The sequence below is a fragment of the Macrobrachium nipponense genome, chromosome 2, assembly GCF_015104395.2.
Source record: "Macrobrachium nipponense isolate FS-2020 chromosome 2, ASM1510439v2, whole genome shotgun sequence".
Lineage (NCBI taxonomy): Eukaryota > Metazoa > Arthropoda > Malacostraca > Decapoda > Palaemonidae > Macrobrachium > Macrobrachium nipponense.
This window is the reverse complement of record NC_087201.1, coordinates 40,410,978-40,426,283: the sequence shown is the minus strand read 5'-3', so window position 1 is coordinate 40,426,283 and position 15,306 is coordinate 40,410,978. Positions and strand designations below refer to the sequence as shown.

General features: G+C 40.8%; 1 protein-coding gene across 1 annotated transcript in view; it reads right to left on the bottom strand.

Moving 5' to 3' along the window:
* Positions 1 to 14,890, bottom strand: part of LOC135220545 (uncharacterized) — a gene marked incomplete in the record, with an annotated part of 111,599 nt that extends 96,709 nt beyond the window's left edge. The window contains 1 exon segment of the mRNA XM_064257735.1: positions 14,868 to 14,890. Within this exon segment, the coding sequence (XP_064113805.1) occupies positions 14,868 to 14,875 (8 nt within the window).
* Between the last annotated feature and the right edge of the window lie 416 nt (positions 14,891 to 15,306).

Below are 15,306 nucleotides of genomic sequence, written 5' to 3'. Positions count from 1 at the left end.
AATATAGCTAGGAAAAATAAAATTTACTTCCAAAAATTGTGATTTGTTTCTACACTATACAAACCCTCAATCCTTAACTATTGTAAGACTCAATGATTGGTGGGTGGAATCCAGTTATCTCCAGTGAACCGAATGGGGTTCAGCTTACCTGAGATTTCCTTACAGGTTGTAAGAGCAAGGAAGGAATTGATTGATTGATTTATTAAAGATTATCTGGCATCACAACTGCTAATGGTTATTGACGCCACTACAATGGAATATATCAAGCTTATGTATGCATATCCAAACTAGCAAATACATTCATACGCACATAAATACACACACAAGACAAAATTATTAACTTAAAATATAAAACATTAAAAGCTCATTTAAATTAAATCGAATAAAATTAACAAAGGAAAATCCCCATGATAAAAAAATTAATAATTGTAAAACCTATAAACTTACAAAATTAACAGTAAAAATTAAATTTTATTTAAAATGCCAATGGCATTAATAAAATCAAACAGGGCGCTTTCAGTAAAATCTGCCCCTAAAATCTTGGTATGGGAAAAACCATCTTTAGTTCCCTTGCAACAAGGAGGAAAGTACCTCTCTCTCTCATCTGAAAGACTGGGGCACTCAACTATCAGGTGTCTGACTGTCAATGGTACCAAGCAGTCGTTGCAATATGACTGATGATCCCCACTCATCAGAAAGACATGTCATTTTTGTATGGCCTATTCTAAGCCAACTGAGTATTACTTCCCTTTGCCTAGTCACTCATGAATACTTCCAAGGAAAGATGGTGGTAGCGATTTCTTTCATTTTTTGGTTTTCAAGCTCCCATGCAAATTTCCAGTAATCAAGGAACGCTGATTTAATGACCTGATACATATCATTTGTAGTGAGTCCACACCTAGCTACATATATTACATACTTTGGTTGACAGCTGTTTTGGAAAGTGAGCCTGCTACCTCCTTTCCTGCCACACCGACATGTGCAGGGGACCAACAGAAAGAAACTTTACTACCACTAATCTCAAGCAACTGAAGCCACTAACATTTCAGTAACGATAGGATTGAGTGAATTAAAATGACTAATAGCTTGCAAGATGCTTGCAAGACACTGAATCGCAACATATAAAGTGTTCTCCAGAATGACAAGCAATCTCTTTAAGGGAAGTTAGGGTTACATAACACACTGCTGTAAAAATGGATGCCTGATCTGTCAGCCTTCCACTCATTAAAATTGGGAAATACAACTCCATAGCCAACGCCTGCATCAGACTTGGATCAACCTGTAAAAACTATGGCTGAACCATCATGGTCAGCCAAATGTTCTAATAAAGAGATGCACAGCATCTCGGCACTCACTTCTTCCTTGCTATCAGTGAAGAACCTGCAGTGCTCCACAGAAGGAAGCTTCCAAGGGGGCACAACAGAATACTTAAATGGCCAAACTTTGACCTTTGGATTAGAATAATCTTCTAAAATCTTTAAAACTCTGTATTCAAAAGGTTTTGGATAACGCAGATTATTTTCATACAGGTTAAAATACTTATCATTAAAAACTGCTTTGCAAGTTAATGAATCAGGAATCCTCTGGATTCTATGCCAGTATCGAAAGTATCGAATACGTGATATCTGACAACATGAATCTAGAGGCAGTTCCCCTGAATCTACCAAAAGGCTTGGGATTGGAGAAGATTTCAAGGCAGCACTCCAATCCTTATTCCTGCATTATGTACCGAACCTAAAATATTTAGTTTTGATTTTGAGGCTGAAGAGTATACCTCACAACCATATGCTAATTTTGATGCCACTATGGCTTTGTAGAGGATCATTAGTGATTCCTATCTGCTCCCCAAGATGTATGGGAAAGCACTCTTAATGTATGGGAAAGCACTCTTACAACATTCAGAGCTTGCAGATCTTTTAGGTGAGGTACCCAAGTCATTCTTTTGTCAAACAGTAATCCCAAAAAATGTCTCTTCCTTAAATGATATCCTCTGATCATGTATGTAGAGGTCAGGATCAGGATGTATACCTTTAATGCGGCAGAAATGTACAGCAACAGTTTTCAATGTAGAGAACTAAAACCCCTTTTTTCTGCCCATTCGACAATTTTGTTAATAGCCAGCTGCATTATTCTCTCAGCCACTGCCATTCGTGAGGCTGCAAACGATAGAGGAAATAAGGAAAAAATTTATATCTTTAGGAATCACAGAGCCAATGCCGTTAATGCACAAAGCAAACAGTGTCACACTAAGGACACTTCCCTGTGGAACTACTACTTCTTGGCTGTAGAGATGAAAATGAGTTTCCAACTTTAACCCTGAACCTTCGATTTTTCAGGAAAGCTTAGATGAGTAATGGTAATTCTCCTTGGAATTCATAACCATGGAGTGTCATCAAAATACCATATCTCAAGGTTGTATCATAAGCTTTCTCCAGGTAAAAAAAAACTGATACATGATGTTTTCTGGAGATAAAAGCCTCGCATATTGAATTTTCTAGACGCACTAAGATTTCAGTACAAGAACACATTTGACTAAAGCCACACTGGGCTGGAGTTATAAGGGCCTTCTTTTCTAAGATCCATACAAGTCACACAATGGCCATTTTTTCCATCAACTTACATATGCATGAAGTTACATTAGATCATAAAATTTTTGGCACATAGCCAAGCACCGGAGCCAAGGGGCCATTCAGCGCATATATATCTTAAAAAATAAAAAAAAATAAAAACTCACACAAACAAACACACACAACCGACCTAACATACAATTCATACAATTCATTCATTCACAATTGTTTTAGGTTTCTTGTTCGACTTTTAAGAGAAAATTACAATTCATAAAAAAGACCAATACTTTTCAAAAATGTCGTTAGGTCATAATTTGATCTGCTTCAGCACCTTCACCTAAAATATCGGCAAGTCTTATTTGCCAGCAAACAAGCTCTATGTTTGTTTTCAAAATGAGGGCACTCCACCAAAATATGCACCACAGTCAAATCCACATGGCAGGTGGAACAGCAAGGAACCTGCCTATCTGCTCCACTCATCATTAGATACCCGTGAGTATATTTATTGTGACCAATACGCAATCTAGCTAAAACTATCTCGGACCTTCTATCCATCTGGCTAAAAGGCCAAGGATGAACAGTGGGCCTAATTGACTTCAATTTAAGATCATCTAAAGTACACCAAAGGGCCTGCCACTGGTCTCTACAATAAAATCAAATGGTACTTTTAAAATCAGAAACAGGGACGCCCATATTGGAAATGTGCCTAAGCCTAGTTGCAGCCTTAGCTGCAGCATCTGCTCACTCATTCCCAATAATTCCAACATAAGACGGAGCCCAACAAAACCTAACAGAAAAACCTCTTCTAATAATTAAAAGATAAAACCAATCTTGTACTTCTTGCACTAAAGGGTGGCAAGAGACCAGGCTTTTAAGAGAGGATAAAACACTCAAAGAGTCGGTAAAAATGGTAAAAACCTTGTTAGTACAATAACTATAAAAATATATTTAAGAGCAGTCAAAACTGCCAGCAGTTCAGCTGTAAAAACAGAGGAAATAAATGGAAGCTTCTTTTTAATGATATTATCACTTGTCACTACAGAGCAACCAACACCATCAGAACCCTTCGAGCCATCAGTATATATATGATAAGAATCACCATGTTCGGAAGCATGGTCCAAGAAACTTGCCCTCAACTGAGTTATCACCAGAACTGTTGCTCCTGCTGTCCCTAATTGGGCAGATCTCTAAACATGGTCTATTCCAAGGAGGAAACTTTGAGGGCGAAATTTCAGCTACTGCAGGTGGTAGCAATCCCACCTACTGGCAGAGCTTGCTAGTCAAACTTCAAGTGGCTTTTGCAATCTAGGTCTATTTGGGGCTCTATCACTTGGTTCTTTAATGTACTTATAATGGGGGCTCTTGATATGCATCTCAAGCCTAATTCCTCCCTATGGATAAATAGTGGGGGAAAACCTGACTCAACCTATAGGCTTTCTACTGGTGAAGTTCTATAGGCTCCCGTACAAATACGTACAGCCATATTATGGACAACTTCTAATTTCTGCAGTGTCTTGCATGCACAACCATAAACTTGACAACCATAATCAATTTTACTTAGGCATAAAACCTGGTACATCCTCAAAAGGTTGATTCAATCTGGCCCCCATTTAAAATTTGACACGACTAAGAATATTAAGACGAAGCTTCACGTTACACACAACTTTATTAATATGTCAAGTTATCAAATTTAACACCTAGATACTAAATGATATCTAAATAAGGTAAAATGGAACCATTTAAAAACAATGTAGGGATCTCTTCCACTCTTCTTAATCGACAAAATCGTATAGCTTTGGTTTTTTCTGGTGAAAATTTGAACCCTTTAGCACTAGCCCATAATGTTGCAGCATTAATAGCAGCCTGGATCTTATGACAAGCTTTGACAGCTGTAGACTTACTACAGATTATTGCATAATCATCAGCAAAGGCCAGACCATGCACCCCAACAGGAAATTGTTCTAGTAGACCTTTGACAGCTACATTAAAGTGTGTTAGACTAAGGACGCTTCCCTGAGGTAAACCTTCTTCTTGAGGGTAAGCAGAAGAAATGCAAGAGCCCACTCTTACTTTCAGGTAAAGTTCTGACAAAAAATCTTTAAGACAATAGAACAAATTACCCACAATACCCCAGTCAACAAGTTGCATAAGGATACCCCCTCGCCAGGTCGTAGGCTTTTTCTAGTTCAAAAAACACTGCAATAGTATGGTTTTGCACGGCAAAAGCATTCTGTATCTCCTGAGAAAGGAACATCAAAGGGTCAGAAGTACTCTATTTTTCCTAAAGCCAAGCTGCCGATTAGATAAAAGGTTCTTTGACTCCAAATACTACACAAGTCGAGCATTGACCATCCTCTCACATATCTTGCTAACACAACTAGTTGGAGCAATTGGCCTATAGTTCTTAGGAAGGAAGGAATCTTTAAAAGGTTTTAAAACAGGTACAATAATAGATATCTTCCAAGACTCTGGTGAAGTTCCTGAAAGCCAAAAACGGTTTAAAATGTCTAAAAAGAAATTGTTTTGTACTTCTAGGCAGATTAAAAATCACTGTGTACAGTATTATCATCTTCCCCAGGAGATGTTGGGGAAGATAAGATTGCATGATCTAATTCTTTCATGGTAAAAGGAAGATTATACGACTGAATTTAAACTAACAGGAGGAACAACCATGGTACCGTCCTTAATATCCCTGAATGCAGGAGAATAATGTAGGGCACTAGATATATTGGAGAAATGCCTACCAAAGGTTTCTGCAACTTTTCCAGAATCAGATATGAGGAAGCCATCAATTTTCAATATAAGCAAGGGAGGTGGAGAAAATTTCCCTTGCAACTTTCAGATTCTGTTCCAGACTAATGACATAAGGGAATCATATTTCAATTCACTTCTGTATCTAATAAAGGATTCCCTCCTTGCTTGCTTAAATGTTTTCTGCTTAGCAAGAGCTCTTTTATAGATAATAAAATTGACTTAGCAAGGATATCTACGATATCTCTTGTAGCCAGTTCTTGTTATCTTTCGGCTCAAGGCACATGCATCACTCCACCAAGGTACCACAGGGCACAGAGGTTTACCAGATATTCAAGGAATAGACAGTATGGCACCACACAGCAATATACTGATTAAATATTCATAAGCAGATGTTGGGCTCTGAAAATCATTTATCTCCTGATCAACTTCAGTAGATTTTTTAATAATCCCCAGTCAGCCTCCCCTACCTTCCATCTTGGTTAACATGGAGATGGAATATTTTCCATATAATGTAAGTAAATGGGCCAATGATCACTGCCATGATCATTCTGATCTACTGCCCACTGGTAATCTAACCTCAAAGACGAAGAGCAGATAGTGAAGTCCATGGCCAAATCAGTATTGTGAAAAACATGTCTTATAGGGGAACCATCATTCATTAAAGTGATGTCATTTAAGTCAAGCAGCCATTCTAGTATTGAACCCCACCAGTCGCAGTTTGGCTCCCCCCAGAAGGTGTGCTTGGCATTAAAATCCCCCATCAAAATGAAGGGTTTAGGAAGCTGATCTATCAATGTCTGTAAATCATTTAATTCTTGCTGACGGGGATTACCCTGCGCATCTTGCAATCTATTTTCTAATGATAGATCAAGGTATTGAGAACAAATAGTGATCCAATTATAGTTGAAAATTTGAACTGCACAAGCCTGCAACACAGTGTTCAACTGAACAACCCTGTGATTAACCGACTTGCGGACTACGATGCCTGTGCCTCCCTGAGCACGTACACCCATCAGGTGGAGAACTATGAAATGAATAATTAAAACCTAAGTTGGGAGTGTGCTCTCCCAACTTTGTCTCCTGTAGACACATCGCAGATACATCATGCTCCTTAAACAGAACCCGAACTTGCTCTCTATTTGGTATAAAGCCATGAATGTTCCACTGCATGAGAGCCATTATTTAGAGGATGAAGGGATCTTAAAATTCTCTACTAATTTAGGAATTTGTGTCCTGGTGAGAGAGATCTTATCAGTTTTACCAGTACTTCTTGATCTAGATCTAGGTTTTACATATCTTTTAGATGATGGGCCTTCACTTGCCCTTTCAGTTTTGCTTTTGTTTTTCCTATGATGGCTGAGTGACCGTGAATGAGGCAAAGAGGGAGAGAAAGCCCTCTTCTGACGAATAAAGAGGGCCTCCATCTCCTCGCTGTCATCTCCAAGGTACACTGTAATGTCAGGCAATGTCCCTGACAGAGAGAAGTCGTCAACATATCGAGATCCGGCTTGAACCAACAAGGTCCCCTGGCTTGACCAGTCTCTGCAACATGAGGAGCCCCACCAGAGGGGGCATGGGAAGCCCTACCATGGGGGGCATGGGAAGCCCTACCATGGGGGGCGTGGGAAACCCCACTGGGGGGCCACCGGGGAGCCCAACCAGAAGGGGCCCAAGAAGTAGCAGTATTCGATTGTTGTGCCTTCAAGGCATCTGAATAAGTTTTCCTTGCCAACAGCTTCTTGGCCTGTCCCACACTGACATGTTTGGCAATAGATTTTAGTAATGCCTCTTGTTCTTTCTTAAATGCACTACATTTCTTATCACGGGCTCGATGTTCACCCTTACAATTCACATAAATTACCAGTCCAGAACATTCCTCGTGCTCAGGCTGGTCACACGATTCACAAAGTTAATTCCTGGTACAAACATTAGAGGAGTGTCCAAAACCAAAACATTTAAAGCACTGGAGTACTCTCGGCCTATAAGGACGAAATTTCATAATTTCACTGTCAAGAACAATTTCAGATTGCAAAAAAGAACTTAAAAATGTTAAAATAAGCATTGATGAGCAGGGCACTTTGAAAACCTTCCAAACCAAATTTTGAAGACATTTCCAAAATTTCCTCCGCGTCCATTTCATGTAAATCTTCACTGAAGATAACACCCTTTGCATAACTAAAATTATAGTGAGCTTTTACCTTTTAACATAACCTTGGAATCAAAGCTTCAAATTTAGGAGCATTACCAATTGAACATCTGTCTAGGTATGAACTAAAAAACTACTACGCCCAAAGCGAGTTACTTCTGGACTCCCAACATTGCCAATCTTCTGGCTTACCAACCACTTCACCTTGAAGAGGTTTGCCTCTATCACCATGTGTTGTAATGATTAACCACTTAGCTGGGTCTGGTGATCTGGAAGTTTTACTTATTTTACTACAATCTTTAGTTTCACTTGGTGGTCTATTAAATGTCCAGATATCTAGGGACCTCTTCTGCCTCTACAAGTCCAACACTCACAGAATCTGACCAGAACTCTCTGTAGGCTCTGTGAGCTTCCGATTCATTGTTGAAAAATATCCAGAATTCAAAAAAAACCATAATTTTTGCCTAGTCTATTCCGTATTCTTTAATGCTCCCAAATTTACAAAATACATTAGTGTGTCATAATTCTAGTCTAAAGGGACTGGTTTCAAATACAAAATTGTAGTAGCAAGGAGCTCATTTGAAAAAGGCTCCAAAGTCACAATGGAGGAATTACCAGAATTTTCCTTGTCCTTATCCTTGCCTAAGTCGTCAACAGAAGGTTTTACTATTGTCTCCCTAAGACGAAGAATTGATGATTCGTCCAGGTAGGCCCCACCACCATGGAGCCACATTTAGAGGACAGTGTTATCCCATACAGGGCTGCCCTAGGGGTACCACCCAGATATACACCCCACCCTCGGTGCTTAAGGTGTCATGACGTCCGTCGAGATCAGACCCAGCACTAAGAGCAGGGTTTGACATCTAAACTTTTCCCTCGCTCGACCACGTTAGGTACTCGAGTTCTACGGGTGAAGTGGCATGCCAACCATCCTCACCCTCCATCAAAACTAACAAACAAGTCCAAATCATGTCCAAATCCAATCCAAAAGTCATCAACATAAAATCCATACCTTATAGGGGGAGGAAGCAAAAGGATGAAATGTTTTTAGTTGGATCAGCAGCTGGGCACCAAGGCCCAGCGAAAAAGCAATTCCCACCAGGCATCAGGGCCCAGCTGCTGAACCCTAAGCTCCCCATCCTCAGCAAGGCTTCAGCATCTGGGGGGTGCATTAAGTTAGAGCAATAGGACGATAACTAGACAGCGTAGTACCATCCTTCTGTGGCTTCAAAAAGGCTAGTAATATAGCCATGTTCCACAAAGCTGGAAATGCATTTTCTTTCCATACTTTATTAATGATACCGAGCAAAAACTTTTGTGTTCCAGTGGCAAATTTTTTATCATTGAATAGGTTATGTCATCTGCACCTGGAGCAGATTCATTACATGATGACAAGGCAGATAAAAATTCCTGAAAGGTAAATGGCTGGTTATATGATTCGCTTCGCATGGAGGTAAAGTCGAAAATTTTATTTTACTTTTTGAATACGTTCTTCATAGTAAGGAGAGCTTGGGTTTTTAGATGAAACATTAGCAAAATGGTCAGCAAAAACCTCGCTAACATCCTCTGGATTGGCAACTATGTTTTCATTTACTAATAACACTGGTGGAGGGGTTTGATTGATTGATTGATCATAGAATTTAGGGCATAGCCCAAGTGCTGGGACCTGCAAAGGTCATTCAGCACTGTAGTATTATATGACTGAATTAAATGAATGAATACGTGAATCAATTAAAATCTCTCACAAATGACCAATTAAAACTGCAATTAAAAACACCGAACGACACACAACCAAGACCAAGACGATCTCACATCACATATCAACTAATTCAAAACCATTCACTCTCACTCAAAACCACTTACACTGCAATCAATGAATCCCACAGCTTAAGTCACACACACGCTCGCACGCACACACAAAAACTAAAAAAAAAAAAATGACATGCATGCATCCATTCAACACCATTTAACCTTAATTAAAAACAGCAAATAAAATTTTTTAAAATAATAATTAGGTACTTAAAAGGATGACTATGAACAAAACAATAAAAAATAAAATCAACAAAATAAAATCAACACAAAAAAACAATTACTAGTTAAAATTTCTGGGGGAGGTGTTGGTGCATATTTGCCACTAATTTTTCTTATTTTATTCCAGACTTCAGGCAAAGGGGTTTTCCAATTAATTTTAGAGATAAAATCTACCCATGAATGACGTTTGGCTTGTTTTACTTATCGAAATCGGGCTCGTGCCTTCTTAAATAAGATTAAATAATAGGAACATTTATTTCTGGAATAGCGTGTACAAGCTGCTCGCATTGCTTTAAGAGCTATTTGACATTAAAGGTTCCACCAAGGAACTGACTTTCTTTTAAATTTTCCAGTTGTACGAGGAATTGTCTTCTGGGCAGCATCAATAATTAGTTTACAGAGGAAATCCAGGGCATCATCCAGGGACTGGAAATCCTCAATATCCATTTCTAAAAAAGTTAGGGTTTTGAATAATGCCCAGTTGGCTTTGTCCATAATCCAATGAGGTCATCTTGGTGAAGCAATTTCACCTACTACGTTAATAAGATTGGAAAATGACAACTTCCTAATCCTTCACTCATTGCACGTCAAGAAAAGTAAAGATAACAATCAGGACTGCATACTGATAAATCTATAACAGAAAAGGTCCCAGTTTGAATATGAAAATGTGTTGGTTCTCCAGAATTAAGGATTGCAAGCTCTTGGTATTCAATAAAATTATAAATATGGTTTCCTCTAGGATTGGAAATTAAATCACCCCACAAGGGGCGTCTTCCATTAAAATAACCAAATAAGAAAAGGCCTTGGAAGCTGATTTATTAATCCCTCTAATTCTTGAGTCAGATTATGATATGTTCTATTTGGAGGTAAACACAGTGAACATATGGTATATTTCTTTTTCAGAAAAATCTGAACAGCAACCACTTGCAAGTCTGTTTGCAGTGGATATTTTTTGTGAGCTGTATCTCGCCAAGTTAACATAGCACTTCCACCATGAATCCCTACTTGCTCATCATAATCAGAATAATAAAAAATGTATTCTTTAGGACATATGATTTTTTGTACAAGCATAGTCTCTTGCAGGACAACGCAGTTGGCAAGTTTTCTTTGATTAAAATTTGTAGATTCATATTTGGCTTGCATCCCCTGACAGTTCCACTGCAAAATTGAAAGCCTACGATCCATTACTATTCATAATTAATTATTATCTTTTACACGATTTAACCTGGGGATTTTGCTCTGGATAATGGAGTTCTGAGAATAAAGTTCATTACTTTAATTTTCACTTTTATCTTTTTTTCTGATGTTCTCTCTCTTTTCCTGTGATCTGATTTGGGCCGAGTTCCATAGGATGTAGTCAACTGTATTCCTTTAGGTATTTCTGCTGTACATGATTTAAGAACCTGTGGTTTTAGTTGCTGGAGTGATGTGCTATTTTGATTTAAAGAACATCCCGCTTTAGGTTTATCATCACCATGCTCCTCTCCACATGGCGTTGTCTCAGCCTGGTTTGACTTTGTGACTGCAGCAGATGGTTGCTGTTGCACTGCATGAGTAGCTGGCACTTGTGCACTGGACTGTGGCTTCTTAATTACTGATGAAAATATAACTCTGGTCTTTTTTGAAGCTCTAGTACTTTCTTTCTGGCGCCTTTAAACGAAATCTTTTCCATAACTTTAACCGTTTGCACCACCTTCTCTAAACTAAATTTCACGCAACTTTTTGAGGATGCAGGATGATTTTCTCCACAATTAATAAAAGACGGTGGCTCATTGCATGGTCCATGTGCTTCTTTGCCACAATTACAACATAAAGCAGGTTCACCTATTTTCTTTCTACATTTCTGGATCAAATGACCAAACATCTGGCAGTGGTAACATATCAAAGGTGATGGTATGTATGGCTTGACTTTGAAGTTCAGCCATCCTGCCTTGATGACATTAGGTAATTTATAGGTATTAAAAGTGAGGATTAGCATTGCCAGGGGAACAATTTGATCCCCCACCTCCTTTCTCATTCTGACCACCTTTGCCACATTCTGTTCCTCCAACTCCTGCCGAATTTCTTCGGTGTCTAATAAGAACAGTTCGGGAGCATATATAACTCCTCGACTTTGGTTATGAATAGGATGAAACACAACTTTTCACCCTACTAAGGTATTCATCTTGAGCAATTTTTCACTTTGTTCACGTGAGGAGACTTCGACTAATAGTGTCCTTCATCTTGTGGACGAATTTTTGGTACACAGTTACATACATTGTAAATTTCTCTGCTTGCTTTAAATACTTATAATCCGCAATACATTATCTTCGTGCCTAAGAACTATATATAAACTTGTATGAAACTAATTCATGCATATCAGGAAAAATCTCCATTTTTCCTTTCTTATTACTCTGGACATTTAAGTTCCTTGAATTCAATTTTGCATTTTTCTTTCTTTCCAGAACAGGAAAAGAAAAAAAGTTCCCACGTAACAATGTTCGAATCTGAATTATCCATTGCCAAGTCCATTTCCATGCCAGGGTCAGACGATTAAAAGAGGGGGGTTTGCCATATATACGTAAAGATATAATTTGTCCAAGTAATCCCCATACCCACCACGGAGCCACAATTAGAGGACGGGGTCATCCCTTTGACAAAGGCCGCCCTAGGGGTATTACCTGGATATACACCTCACCCTCAGTGCGAAGGCATCGTGATGTCCGTCAAGATCACAACCCGGCCCCGAAGGCAGAGGTAGCGTGCCGTCCATCCTCACCTTCCATCAAAGCCAAAGCACAAGTCAAATATTCGGAACCAAGCCAAAAGTCATTAACATAAAATTCACACCTAAATAGGAGGATTAAGTAGAAAAATAGAAATAATTCACACCAAGAGGAAAAGGCTGACTAATTTTGTTTGACCAACAGTTGGGTACCAAGAACCGGTGAGAAACCATTCCCATCAGTATCAGGGCCCAGCTGCTGGTCCCTAAGCCCCCTACCCACGCCAAGGGGTCAGTATCTGGGGGCAAGGAAGGGAATCCAGCCACTGACTTTTGATCGGAGTTAAAGAACTGCAAGATCATAGTCAGTATTCTGGGTTTACTCATAAGGGGGAGAATACTAAGTGTCCCCCTTAAGAGAAAGCTAATAACCATTAGGTCAAGAGACATTAAGGCAAATACAAGTTGAGTTTGTCTTATGTCTAGGTCCTTCTTCCCTGCCTTGTGAAGGGAAGGGGCAAATATTACTTCTATTAACTAATCAAAGAAAATTGACAGATTACTCCATGGAGTGTCTTACCTACATCGATCGCTCAGTCCAGCATGTAAAGGTCCACATTACTCTCTACCTGAAGGGAAAAAGTAGGATGAGAGAGATGAAAGGGAAGCTAGTCGCTCCACAGTCACGCTCAATCATATTGTACGAAGCGTGATGTGATACTGTCCAGTTAAGGAGCTAGGTATGTACACACCTTGTTGAGCAGTCGCCACTGGTCCCAAGTTAAAGTGTCCAAGGACCTGTGGGAAATATCCCGAACTGACAGGTTCTAAGGAATGTGAGGGAACGGGGCAATGCCCTTGACCTCATGAATTCTTCGGACGAAGCGTACCATTGTCGTCAGCAGCAGAGTAGTACGTTTTCCTGGTCATGTCTCGAAGCAATGATCATCAATGAAGTCACTCAGGGAGGAGGTGGTAAAGGACTAATCTGGCGTCAGGAACCGATGGATTTTGATTCTTCAGTCCAAAGTTCAGGACAAAGTCGAGCGTAACCAGTTCCCATCCAATATTACATCATAAGACAGACCATGTAGTTCGCCAACTCTCTTTCCTTCAAAGAGAGGCAGATCCCGAGAAGGTTAGTGTCGAGACTTCTTAGGAGGCGAGGTGCCCTTCCTCTTCTTAGGCCAAGAGGTTCTGGAAAGAGGAGGAAACAAGGCAGCAGCTGACAACGAAGACAACGACGATGACGACAGACTTCTACATGACCTCGTCTTCGACGACTTCTTCGTTACCTTCTTCAGGAACTCAGCAGTCTTTCATCTAGGACAGAGGTTGCTTGGGCAACAGGAGTCAAGAGCAACATAGGGAGGAGGTTGATGCTGCAGGCTTTCATCTAGGACAGAGGTTGCTTGGGCAACAGGAGTCAAGAGCAACATAGGGAGGAGGTTGATGCTCCACCCTTACCGGTGGCTCGACCTGAGCAACAGGGCCCTCTGGAACATCAAACAGTGCTGATGGTTGGAGGTGTCACAAAGCCGAAGGTGGTGGTAGAGATACTGCGGTGCGAGTCACCACTGAAGGTGTTGTGGTAGTTGGGTGGTGCCAGTAAATCAGATGTGGAACCTTCGCAAATGCCATAGTGGTGACCGTGGTGGTGGTGTGGGTCTCCACAATGTGAGGAGTGATGTGGGCAGCCAGGTGCACCAGCTAAACCTGTAATGACAGGGTTCCCGCTCGGTCTAGAGAATGCCGTGCCATCAAGAGGTCCGTGGGCTGCCCCTCTGTCAAATCTGAAGAGGGAATGACGACATCAGTGGAGGGGGCCACTTGTTGCCCCAAGGGAATACCAGCTCCCTTGGAGTGACACAGAGGCCCCCCATTTCAAAGGTATCACAAATCCCAGTCTCCTCCCCCCCCCCCCTCACTCAATGAATCAGATGAGGATGATGATTGGGGGCCTCCTCAGTGGAAGAGGGCTCAAGGCAGGGAAGCTTGTCGGGCGGCAGAAATGAGGATGAAGGGTCCGGCACCAAGGGAGTCTTCCAGAGTGTGTAACCGTCTCACGGAGCCCTGGTGCCCTTCCTCTGGTAATGTTTCCTCCCTGCAAACTTCATCCATTATACAGGGGACCATGAAACACACTAACTACAATTTAGTTCTGGGTTGCAATCCTGCACCCTGCAAGATGTGGAGACAGCATAAGGATATCTCAACATTCACAGACAGCTAGGCTATCTCCAACTATTATATCTCTTGCCGCCAATCCCAGGGCACACATGCTTGGAAAGGGAGGCCTTAGAAGCCAGCTCAGTAAATTCATGGGTTTGCATGTTGCAATCTATCAACAACAACAGCAAACACACAAGGCACTGAATTATACAAAAAGATGGAACAATCTCACTGTAATAGCCTAAACCCAATGACAGCCGGATGCAAAGTGGTATGCGTACACCCAGGTGGGAGGGGCTCCCCCACGCAGGTGGTATAGGTAGTTCAATTATCGAACAACCCTACTACCTATAAAAGTCTAGCAGCCATTTCAAGCTTTGATGAAGGTAATTCCCAAAGTAAAAGACCGATGGTTTGTATACCGTGAAGGAACAACAAGGTTCTTGGGCAAGGGAAAATACATGTTAAATAGCCCACATCAATGTATTCTTACAGATCCATGATGTATCCCAGGTCTGATTAGCTAAGTTTTGGGTAAGACAGCCTACTACAGGAACTCCCTCATAAAATGGTTATCTTGTTCCGGCGAGCAAATGACGGGAATCTGGCAACGAAACTACCTCAAGTACTGTTACCCAGCCCCTAGCCTAAGTTAAGCTGCAAACCTATTCACTCTAATTTCCAGGACGTAAGTTAGGTTAGGGCGGATCCTACGGGGTGAACACCTCCCAGCTAAGCGAGACCCTTGCTTTACTTCAAATAAAAATGGGCCCCAGTCATGTTAGGACCCGGCCCTTAGATAAGGGGGGGCGGGGGGCCGAGGGGTAAGTTCTCAGCTGTCAGCTAAGGTACGGACACAGTCCCAAAAGTCACAGTCGACAGTCACTGGTTCCATTCAATGGACCACTGGGGAAGCGAGGCTTTTGAGTTAG